The 12531-nt window shown below is 38.1% G+C and overlaps 1 protein-coding gene across 1 annotated transcript in view; it reads left to right on the top strand.

Moving 5' to 3' along the window:
• Window positions 1-12531, top strand: part of eys (eyes shut homolog) — a 376512-nt gene that overhangs the window by 333576 nt on the left and 30405 nt on the right. Inside the window, exon 39 of the mRNA XM_067421808.1 lies at window positions 374-594. Coding sequence (XP_067277909.1) covers window positions 374-594 — 221 coding nt within the window. The remainder of the gene's footprint in view (window positions 1-373; window positions 595-12531) is intronic.

The following is a 12531-nucleotide window of genomic DNA, read 5'->3' as shown; positions in this document are numbered from 1 at the left end:
CATTTTAGGGTGAACTAACCTTTTAAGGAAGTAATAATATGGTAATTTAGAATAAGACACTAATATGCTTTATAAGTACTAATAAAGAGCCTAAATTCTAATATTCATGCTAATAAACAATTGGTTAATAGTGAGAATTTGGACCCTAAACTAGTGTTACCAGTCTCATAAATAATTACAAAGTAACAACACATTGAATTTAACGTTAAAATTGCAAGACGGAAATGTCTTTCTACTGACATCATACTTCAGTGACCTTTGTTTTATGTACTATGTTGAATTTATTTAAGCACAGGCTAATCTAACATGATTATTGTCATCATTATTGTTACATTACATAACATATCTCACATTTATTCCCCTCAACACTTAGGTGGTGTTCGGCCCCATTTTTCTTGGTGGCATTCCATCACTCTCAGAGCTGCACCCCAACAGTGGGAATGTCTCTGGATTCATCGGCTGCATACGCGAACTGCAGATGGGCTCCAAAGAGCTGCATGTGGTGGGGGAAGCAGTCAGAGGCCAAAATATTCAGAACTGTGACGCTTCAGTCTGCCAACATCAACCCTGCCGCAATGGAGGGACCTGTATCAGGTAAGATTTCACTTCCTTCTCTTTTGAAACTCTATTGGAAATGGAACCGTTTCAACTTCCAATGGCTACATACCACAAATAGTGTTTTCAATGTGTGCTAAAACAATATTGAGATGAAATGACTGTAATTGAATGTGTCTCAATAAAGGACTGGTGAGTTGTAGACAATGTGACCTGAGGAGTTCCTCACTGTATGCGCAGATGTCATGCTCGTCATTCAGCATTCTTTCACAAGCATCTCTTAAGCTTTCAATATTTGGCATACATGCAATTTTCTACTAAATTTTGTGTTTTTGCCAGGGCACAGAGTTTGTAAATATTGTCAATGATATGCGGATGCTGTGAAGATGCTCACTTGAGTTTTAAATAGCGGTAATCAGAGGCCTGATTGCAGGGATGGGAGTGATGTGTGAATGTGTTTTTTTTGTGTGTGTAAAACCACAGGCAGCGTTTTTGTGTTGCCTGCAACCAGAAGTTTATCATTGCACATTATTTGAGTTTTATATTTACTTACTGTATGTTAAAAGCATATTTTGTTTAGGATAGGAATCTTTATGGCTGTCAAGATTCTGTTAGATTCAGTGAGTCATGATCTGATTCAAATGTAATTCGCAATGCATTTCAAATCAGCAACTGTCAAAATAGGTGGCAAATCTTTTGTAAGTTAAGGTTGACCCTAGGCTTGCTGCATTAGTCTATGTTGCCAGTGTTATTTGCCGTTCATTCATACACCGGTTATATTAATTGCCCACCACAGCACTGTCATTTAGCTTTTTCTTTAGAAATGAAAACCATTTAGTTCAGTTGGACTACGGATGCTACAGTAAAAGACAGTAAAGAGAGATGACTGACAAGATTATGTTGGAGGATTTGTTGCACAACAGATCCTGAGCATCAGTAGCCTGGTTTCCTCTACAGATTTTCTAATGTATTTTCTTAAAGGGTTACTTCAGCGACTAGCATATGGCTTTGTATCAGTAGAAACCCTGGAGTATATTCAAATGATTGTGCTTTCCCCCCTCATATTGCCATGAGACAAGAGATTTATGCATTTTATTTCTGGAAAAAATCCTCCTATGACGCAAATTGACGATATTTGCATCATCGGAGGAATGTTTGGCCAAAGGCTAAAGACTACAGCCAGCAGAGGGAGCCATTTCTGCATGTTTTGAATCCGTGCATGGGGGATGGGAGATCACACTCAGAGCTCAGCTCGCAGCTACAGGCACTCATTTAAACGGAGCTATGGTGAGCAATGTAAGTCTTTTAACTTCTCAAATTAATTTCTATGAAAGTTAAGCCAGACTGAACTCGCATTGTGAATGTATGCCGCGAGTGTTGTCGCGATTACCTCAGCTCTCATCATGAGAGCTCATTTATCTTACTCTTGCAGTAAGTGCTGTGGTACTCGCGCGGTGACTCACTCATTATATTGAACAGACACGTTCAGTTTTTAATTGTAGTGTCTTCTCCAACTCAGTCGCCTCACAGGGCAGCGAAGCATTCTGGGAATTGTAGTCTTTCATCCCTATGAGACAAAATTTCTTTTCAAAAATAATTTCACATTTCTACTACATTGATGACCCAGTTTAAATACTGATTCATCTTCCCAAGTACCCCTTTAATGTTGATTTAAAAAAAAAAAAAACTATTGTAAAATGACGGCGTTTCCATTAACTGATGTTATGATGTGACTCAAACGTACTGTTGCGATTAGTCATTCCATAAATCATGGCAACAGGTGTTTGTAAGTGTACATATATCGCAGCCACCACACTTGACATTATTTTTATTACATTTTTATATTGTATAGTGATATACAGTAGGAGTACAGTTTTAATTTTGTTTAAATGCAGCTACATATTGCATCAACAATAAATAAAAAAAAGAGTTGAAAATGTAAAATATATATTTTTGAAGTGCATATTTAGTATCATAATGTACTGGTAAAAAGTATTGCGGTACTAAAATGTATTGTGGTACAATATAATAATTTAGCAAATTTCTGAACCCAACCACAATGAAAATGTGCTTCTCTTCAGCACAGTTCTGCAGTCTGTGATGTGTAATAACATGACAAAGATTAATTTGTCAACACAAGACAAAAAAAATATTTTTATTTATTACAAATTCATGTGACTGTCAGTCTTGAAAATGCCTTTTGCTCCGCTGATGGTGTGCTTGACCACAGTGGCTCAAGCACAAGCACTCAGTGTGCACTCAGGGACTGTCTGACAGCCGTGGAGCCGCTTTCCTGAAGGACTACAGAGAACTGGCTCTGAACTTAAACCTAAAAATTTCCAAACAGAGATAAGGTGCCATTTACCGTTGTTGTGTACAAACCTGATTTATTCATTATATACATAAACAGAAATTATTATTGCGATACAGAATCCATGGGGGACTTTTGTTTGGAATTACAAGGCTAGAATACACTTCATAACTTAAAATCAGAACAGATTTTAAAACACTAGGCATCATACGACTTTCTAAATTGTTTTCTAAATTGTCACGCTTTCAGACTAAAGTCATTCTAAACACAACAAACTAGCACGTGAATGCATGTATGCATGATGAATGAAAACAATGTGTTCTAAAATCGTCTCGAAATAACAACCATGTTTGATATTCTTTCGACTGGATGGAATCAAAGTCTGAAGATAAAATTCTGATTCTGTGCCCATCACAGACCCGATGTTAAGCTTAGAACAAGTACAACATTTCCCACTTTAACAATTCTTCTCTTTATGAGCCATTTCTACCATTCCTGTAGCTCTGTAGCTGTACTCTACTTGTAACCTGCGACGCACACACAAGTCTTCCCTCAACTCTCTCAACACAGAATTTTCCATTATTTGTGAGAAAATGCTTCTAGACGGAATTTTCCGGGTGTCCGTGTTTTCACTGTTGGGCGGGGGATGCTATTGGGCATCTTCTGAATGAGTACTGAATCTCCCGATCAAGACACGCGAATAAGACAAAAAGGCAATACAAGCGATCACAGGTAATCATATCGCTCTGAATCTGATCTGGAAACAGTCTTTCACAAAAACGTGAATTTCTCTGATTTTTGTTCAAAATATTGCTTTTTTTATGAAACTTACCCATATTCAAGTGCTGATAAAAAAGGTATCCATGAAGCTAGAATAAAATGTTTTTTGTCGTTGTTTAAAAGAAGAGGGTCAGCTCTTTGTTTTGATATATTGTATGCTCAGATATTCATTAAACAAAATATTTTATGGGCTATTACATTTTTGTGAAAATAGTCAAAAACCCTGGCGGTGGTTGGCGACTTTTTTTTAAAACGTTGGCAGGGAAAGAGTTAAATAAACCAGAGGGTAAAGATGTTTGAGTTTTTAAAAGTAGCAGATGATTGGGTGTTAGATCCTCTAGATTCCTGGGACCCATAGATGATCTGGATTTAGGACGGCCAATGATAATTGACTCCACAAAGCATATGAAGACCCTCTTCATGTAAACTCTGCACCCTCACTGATTGAATCATCCTCTCCCAAACACCTCTATGATGATATACAGTGGATGATTAAATATCCATTTGATACTCTTCTGGATTAGAACATCACTGATGTTATCATGGTGTCAGTTTTTTATGGCTTCTCTCAATTCTTGTTCGGCTCCAACAAGGTGGGTTCAATTATATGAATGTAATTCTGATACTTGATCACGTTTTGCTATAAACCATCTCAAAGCATGAATTAAATCATCTGTATCTATGATGCACACAACCACATTGATGTGTATGGCTCTTATAAGGCATCTTTACACAGCCGAGTTAAGGCAGCTCTAAAGCAGGTCTGTGTCTGCTCAAAATTCGGTGTAAAGATGCAATGCCGCATTAAATCAGACTTAAAATATGCCGGGTCTGACCCATCTCGGCCCCCAGTATCAAAGGCGACGTAGAAACGGTTTTGATTCGGTGTAAATGAACGCGAACTTGTGCCGCCTTAAACTACATCATTGTCATGACAACCACCTGTCAGCCAGCTCACTAGGCGCGAGAATCAAGAAGAAGCTAGGAGACAAACCATCTAGGAATTAAAGTAAAAGAGTCCTCACATCGTCAAGCTAACCACTGTAGTGTTCGCTGTTTATTATCTTCCTTTGAAGAGACTGGCAGATCAACGCACTGCAACATTTCTCCTCAGAAACGGTAAATGCTTAACCCAGTCGGCGTCACTGTGCAACCAAGTATTAGCTATATTCCAAAAATAATCTCTTTGAGAGAACAATATTTTATATTAGATTTAATATTTTCTAATATATATTATCTGCTGTCCTACATGTCATTAAAATAGACTGAAGTTTGGATTTTTCCCTTAGGCATAGTGCAGCCTAACAACTTGAAATATAGCCTACTCAATCATTTATGGTATTGTAATTTGTCTATAAGCAACATTGTTTTTTAATTATCATTATTTTTAGGCTATGTGCATATTTATTTAGAACATTTAGCTTATTATACCGTTCCCCAGTCGGGTTGTAGCCTACTAACTGCAAGAGAAAGGCTAAATTTAATTTGCATGGTGGTAGTTTTTACCACTTCATTATTTTGGCTCGAAATTTCATTTGTTGGAAATATTAACTGAATTTAGAAATGCTTAAAAACTTTCCGTTTAATAAACAATTTTTATTAATAAAAAAAAAGAATTAAGACAGCATTTGAAAAATTTTAAGTGCATAAACAATGTTACCAGAATCCACGGCCTTTGTTGTTAATGTGACATAAAAGTAGAACGTTTATAGTTTATAATTATGTATTGCACCTAGGCTATCTGTAGCCTATGGCAAAAAATTGCAGAGTGAGGAGCGAATGCAGTAGGCTATGGCGTTTCTGCAAAACTGCGGAAAAACTGCCGGAAAAGAGCGGGTGTTGAAACCTGTCACCGGGAAAAGTGTGGGTGTATCCCCAACGGGTGCGACACCCCTGAACATTTGATGTGACTGCTCTAAAGTGACTTTCCGTTTCTTTGGAAAAAAAACTTTGGACCACTTTTAATCCTGTGGTAATCTACCCGTAATAATGTATACTTTCTTTATAGCATTGTCAATCAGGCACAATTTTATTAAGAAATATAAAATAACTATACCATAGCATACAGAATAATTGCAGAATTACAGTAGGCCTACAGAATTATGGCAAACATCAAAAGCGCTTTATAGCAAGCAGAACAAAACTATTTAAAATTCCGTATTTTTATAAATTATTTTATAATTTGTTTTAAATTAATTTACAACACTTTGTTAAAACTGTAGTTTTAAATCATCTTCAGAATCGGTTTCTGTGCCGCGTTTGCTGTGTAAAGATGCCTATAGACAAACAAGTAAAAATGACTCCATATCGTGGCTTCCTCCACGTTTGATCTCAAAAGGACTGAAACAATCAACTCCAACTTGAGTAAATGGTGCTTTATCTGTTGAGGATATCTGCTGGGAACCTGCTATTCCTTGAAATTGTTTGTAGCTTCCACATCTGGACAGAATTTATGGCTGAATATGTTCCTGGTATCCAATATCATTGACGTAGCCTAGCCAACATGTAGTTTAATCTGCTGTGTCTGACCTGATTGTGAAAAGTAGCTCAGAAATACTATATGCAGGTCCTTTGCCAGTATTATTGCATGCTTCGATTCTTCAGGCATGACTGCATTATCCAGCCGCTCATACATTCTTATAACACCTGCCTTAAGTATTGGATTAAGACAATACTGAACTGCTCCGCTTGACTTCACCTCTTTGCAAAATATATCAATTCCTCTGAAATTGCAATTCCATTTCACCTTCCTCCATACTGATTCCATTTAGTACAATCAAGAGTTTCCTTCAATTGTTTTCTCCTTTTACTTAAGGCTAGTTGCATTTTTTTCAGGATCCAGGATTTATTTTTCCTCAGGATCCAGACCACAGCCTTCCTCAGACATATCCATGATGAATAATGATTGATAAGCTGTGCAACAGCACTATATAATAATCGTGTTAACCACAGCTTCTAGCTCAATTTCTGGGTCTGGAACCAGACTCTTTGCCAAATAAATTAGGCACTCTTCCTGTTATCTTGTAAGAAAAGGAGGGCCAAATGTCCACATCTGCTCCTTAAATAAAATATCTAACTTTAGGCAAAGTCAGCAGGATAGTTGGTAGAATTTGTACATCTCCATTAAGTTGTGTTGGATTCTCTCAAGATATCAAACACTCTGTTAGCAAGTGTTTCTCACTGGCATCCGAGCAATTATGTAACTGAGCCGACGTGACTAACTCTTAAGGTTTCAAAAATCTTTTTGTCTCAAATTTCTCTAAGCCATGAAGATCTTTGAGCCCGTTTTTCCATCTCTCTACATATTTGATAGGTATAACACTATCCCACCCAACCTCTTCCCTGCAAACATCTTGAAGAATCTTCTTTGCAGAGAGATCTCCTGAAGGCAAAAATCCAAGAGGATCTCATATGGCACTAATCACAGAAAGTATCTCGCTTCTTGTAAAAGGTCTCACCTTGACTACTACCTTAAATGTGAAGATCTCAGATTTAGCACACCACTGTACACATAGTACTTTTTTTCATTGGAAGTACATCATGGTTCAAGTCAAGGTCCTTTACTTCTTTCATCCGGTCTTCTGTGTAGTATCAGATTCTGTGGGCACTGAAGTAAGACAATCATCCACATAGAAGTGATTCCGGATGACCTCTTCTGTCCTGCAATTAATCAAATCTTCATGGACCTCTGCAAGTTTCTGAAGTCCATAATTAGAACATCCCCAACTATTCTGAATTCCTTGAAGTCTTTACTCAAATCGCCTTTTGACCACCACAGAAACCTTAAAAGGTCAGAATCTTCTGCAGGAACCTTCACCTAATAGAACATAAATTCAATGCCAGTCATTAAGGCAACAGACTTTATTCTCAATCCTATTAAAACAATGCTTTTAGGTACGGTCCCTGAAGTATTTGCCCATTCAATGATATGAAATGAGGTACTACATTCAAAAACAACCCTGATCGTTTTCTTTTTTGAATGGTAAACCACGCACAACCATCATGCCTCTCAAGTTCCTTCACAAGTACCTTTCCACAAATCCTTTGGAAATCGCATCTTTCATGAAAGCAGTATACAGTAATATGCCTTAAATGCACATTGACATTGAGTCTATGTTCTATCAGGTGAAGGTTCCTGCAGAAGATTTTGACCTTTTAAGGTTTTTGTAGTGGTCAAAAGACGACTTGAGTAAAGACTTCAATGAATTCAGAATAGTTGGGGATGTTCTAATTATGCACTTAAGAAATATGCCGAGGGCAATTGAGGGCAAGTGTATGTGATTTATATAAGGCCATCCAACAAGATCGCTCTGCATTGGGAATACTTAATTTAGATACTGGCATATTTTTCTGGGTATAGATCTCAGGAAGTAAACAGTAATGTGTGATCAAATCCAGCATATTCTAGATCCTTAAGAACATAATGGTATAAATATGTATCTTGAATCAGGGTTTTAAGCAGAATATTACGTTTTTTTTGCTGGAAAGATTAAGCTTATTCATGAGACTTTCCATACAGAAGTTTGCCAAACTACCTGGATCTAAAAAAAATTGTTTTCAACCATGTTTTCATCCTTAGATTTAACTAGAAGACTGGCCCAGATAATCTTGTAAAGCCTTTGTATCCTCATGTTTTATGGCCTTCCAAAAATGCACTTTCTCCATGTATGCTGAAGATATTTTTGTTTCTTTTTCTTTTTACAGTGTGAAACTGAAAATGACTTATTGCAATCTCTTGTCTCAGTGCGTGCACTTAATCTCTCTGATGCGCGGTGACGATCTGATAGCGTTTAGCTTAGCCCACTAAGCCCAGTTCATTCACTACGGTACCAAACAGAGATCAAGTTAGAAGCGACCAAACACCTCCACGTTTTCCCTATTTAAATACAGTTACACGAATAGTTGAACGATCAAGTATGGTGACACAAAATAAAACCTGGTGCTTTTCTAAGCGGATTAAAAAGGAGAATGTATGGCGGAATAGCACTTCTGGGAGTACTTCAACTCGGTGCAGTAAAAAGTCCCGGCTGAAACATCTTCCCTCACATCTCCCGCTCTCCCCTATTGACAGAAATGAGAGAGTGAGGGGTAGATGTGAAGGAGGATGTTTCAGCCGGGACTTTTTACTGCACCGAGTCAAAGTACTCTCAGAAGTGTTATTCTGCCATACATTATAGTTCTCCTTTTTAATCCACTTTTTAAAGCGTCACATTTTATTCATCATACTTGATCGTTCAACTATTCATATAACTGTATTTAAATAGAGAAAACGTGGAGGTGTTTGGTCGCTTCTAACTTGATCTCTGTTTGGTACGGTAGAGAATGAACTGGGTTTAGTGGGCTAAGCTAAATGCTATCAGAATGTCACCGCACGTCAGAGCGATTAAGTGCACGCACTCAGATGAGAGAGGTATGTATCAACTCGTTTTAATTAAGGGAAAAACAGTTTAATATGAAAAAGTGGTGAAGTATCCCTTTAAACACTCTTCTTCTTCGTCTTTTTCTTTGTCTTCGTGTTCTTCTTCGTGTTCGTCTTCTTCGTCTTCTTCCACTGCATGCTGCTGTTGCAGCATTTGTTGACTTGCTAATGAAGCCGCCTGGTATGACACAGGTATTACAGGAGAGGGTGAAATATGAAGACATTACCCATGTCCCCACTTTTCAAAAGGCTTATAAATCATACAGCTGCAGCTTGAAGACGGGCAGATGATGTAGATGATCTACTAGATCAGGGATGTCCAATAGTGCTCCTGTAGGGCTACTGTCCTGCATAGTTTAGTTCCAAACCCAGGAAGTTAGAAACTTCCAGACAGGTGTGTTGAGGCAAGTTGGAGCTAAACTTTGTAGGACAGTGGCCCTCCAAGACCGAGTTTGGACACCCCTGTACTAGATCGTGAACCAGAAAAGGAGCTATTTTACTGTATACATTTGAGATACTATCGGTGGATTTGAGCTCATCCATGGAATGGTCACAAGTTAGTGCATTACATTTCTCACTTTGATTCAGTCTTTTGTGAATTTGCATTAGAGGTTGCAGTAGCAGAGCAGACAAAGGATAATTTAAAGGAAATTGCCTTTGAACATCCATAGTCATATCTGTATTCCATCTGTTGCAGAATGAGATGACAGAGGACATTCATTACTCTGTTCAGACACTACTGCTACGGTTGGAGTCAGTGAAGTTTTCTTAAGTTTAAGATCAGACAGCCATTGCTCCACATATTCTTTAAACCCTTTGTTGAACAGTAAAACCATTCATGGAGCCATACCATTTATTTTGGTTTATTTGTTCAACGGAAAGTAAAGGAATCACACTATCGTGGCATTAGCTCTCATCATATTCAATGTTTCCAGTAAAGAATAAACCTTAGATGAATTTATTTGTTTTTCATATGCATTTGGATAGCATTTTTTTATGTATTATTCACTAAGGATTTACAGTTCCTTTGTTGTGATTTAACCTTTAACTCCCAAGCCATTGCTGTGATATTATGCTCCCTTTTGCTCTCAATAACCGCATCAGTCTCATCTTCATTCATTTTATCTCATCAAATAACCTCAGCGGCACATACAACTGGTATTGTGCAAATACCAGGACTGCATGTAATACACATGACATACACTCTTCATTTCCAGTCTACCGTAGTTTATCGAAACAAACAGAACCGCTTTACACATCAAGCACAAACAGCTATTGTGTCTCCAATAAACAAACAAACAGCAAGCAGATAACTAATCTGATTCACATACTGGTCCAAGTGATGTGCATCTCGTGTCCGTTTCTTCTTGCAATCCAAGTCTTTGAAAACAAACCGCTGTTGACTAATAATAACGCCATCCAATAACCACATAGAGGCTAGGTATTGAGATGGTTTGTGACTCGTTCGCATTCTGTCGTCATTTTTATCAAAAGGAAGATGATCTCAGCTTGCCCTCGATTTAATTTTGACAAGGCATATGAAGACTTGATTCAGCATTCAAACCGATGCAATGCGGAAAAGTTGAAAAACAGAAAGTTGTCTCCCACTAATCGCCCTTTCCAGCCCTCTGAAACAATCTGCCATAGGAAATAATAAAGAAAACGGAAGTGATAGCCTGTGGAGGGCCGGCTTCTCCATTTTGGGTCTCCGGTTTCATGACATGTTTACAGATCTTTGAATTTAAAATGCTGTCTTTGGTCAGTAATGTTAAAATATCTGGGTTTGCATTGCTTTATTAATGCTATCAGATGACTATTTTTACTCTGAAAGCAAGCCAGAAGTCAGAGACTTCAGAGAACTCATCTCGGAAAAGTCTGTTTCACTAAAATGCTCTGTGAATTTATACATGATATATATGAATTCATATATCTTTTATGTGACGAGCCATTGAGCATTCCAGTCGCGATATTTGGTTTGTGTTTGAATGGTCTTTTTCTGTGGTGATGACTGTTCTTTCTTTTATTTTCTCCTCCTGGTTTCCTGTAAACAAATCGACTGTTTTCTCTTTGATCACATGGGATTCTTTTGATATGCTGGTTAGATATCTTGTATGTAATCATTCATTTTTAGTCTGAAAGGCAACAGCTTTTATTTTCTTGTGACGTCACATGCAGAGTACTTAGCCTCTGCGTCAAAAATGAAATAACAGTCCACATTTACTTTAAAAGGGTAAAACTAGCTGCACTCATGTAAGGCAGATAATAGCCCTGGAAGATGTCCTAATGGTAATCCCAGTTAGCTGAGGCGAGCAAATGGAGCATGTTGACGCAAAGAATGGGCCTTTTCTCCAAGCCAGCAGCTGATGTTAGCAGGCTAGTTTTTTCTCAGCAGATGGTTCTCAAACATATTCCCTCTTTCCTTGCATTTGCTTCTGCTCTGTCATTTCTCTTTCTGTGTTATCTCCCTAAATGGTACTTCACCTCAGATGTCCTCATCCCTTTTCTCTCTCATCCACTTAAACTTTCCAAAAACGTATATGACTGGATTTGGACATGATGTAGGCATTTAAAGTACCTGGCTTCCTGTTTTAAGTCTCCTTACTAGTGTTGAGTTCTGACAGTGATTCATGGCTTTAACGGTTGTAATCCTTTGACTTTGAGACAGATTTTGCCCACCTCCACCGGGTAACGGCTGGAGCATGCGGAGGGCAAGAGTGAACAGCTGTACATCAGCCGTTCATTTCATTCCCGTAAAGCGACATCATTCACCTCGCTGTCGAGCTGAGCACTAAACTCTTTTACTGAGTGTGTCACGCCCGCCCAAGTGTATAATCGAGTGCTTGGCCCACTAAACAGGCAATCCAGCACGTTTGGAAGATCGGCCTCTCCATTTTGGATCTCCAGTGAGCTGTGGCCTCATGTCATGTTTACAGATCTTTGAATTTAAAATGCTGTCTTTGGTCAGTATTGTTAAATATCTGGGCTTGCATTGCTTAATTAATCATATCAGATGACTATGGTTTCAGTAAAACGCAAGCCTGAAGTCAGAAACTCTTTTTGTCTGCTGTCTGCTTCTCTGGATGCGCCCTTATTTAAACTGACATGAAGAACACTTACCTTGTTAAATTATTCATACACATTTGCTTCTAGAAGCTCACTTTCCTTGCAGCCGAAATGGTCAGTAGTGATGGCAGCTCATTATATCTGTTGGAAGAGGAGTGTGTCAGGAAGGCATTTGACTCAGTTTAACGGCTATGTGTGTCGCCATGTTTTCAGAACATTTTCAGTGGTTTTCTTCTTTCTCTTGCTTTGTAGCATTGACCTCTGGTTCACCTCCATTCTACCCAAACACACAAATGTTCTTGGTTTTTCCGTTTCTTGACTGTCTTATATAATACCCCTTGGTCACCAAGTTCATTTAAATAAGCATCTTTATATAACTGAATTCAGGATGACCTCTGTGAAC

Source organism: Pseudorasbora parva, chromosome 17, assembly GCF_024679245.1.
Source record: "Pseudorasbora parva isolate DD20220531a chromosome 17, ASM2467924v1, whole genome shotgun sequence".
NCBI lineage: Eukaryota > Metazoa > Chordata > Actinopteri > Cypriniformes > Gobionidae > Pseudorasbora > Pseudorasbora parva.
This window is presented reverse-complemented; position numbering and strand designations above follow the sequence as displayed.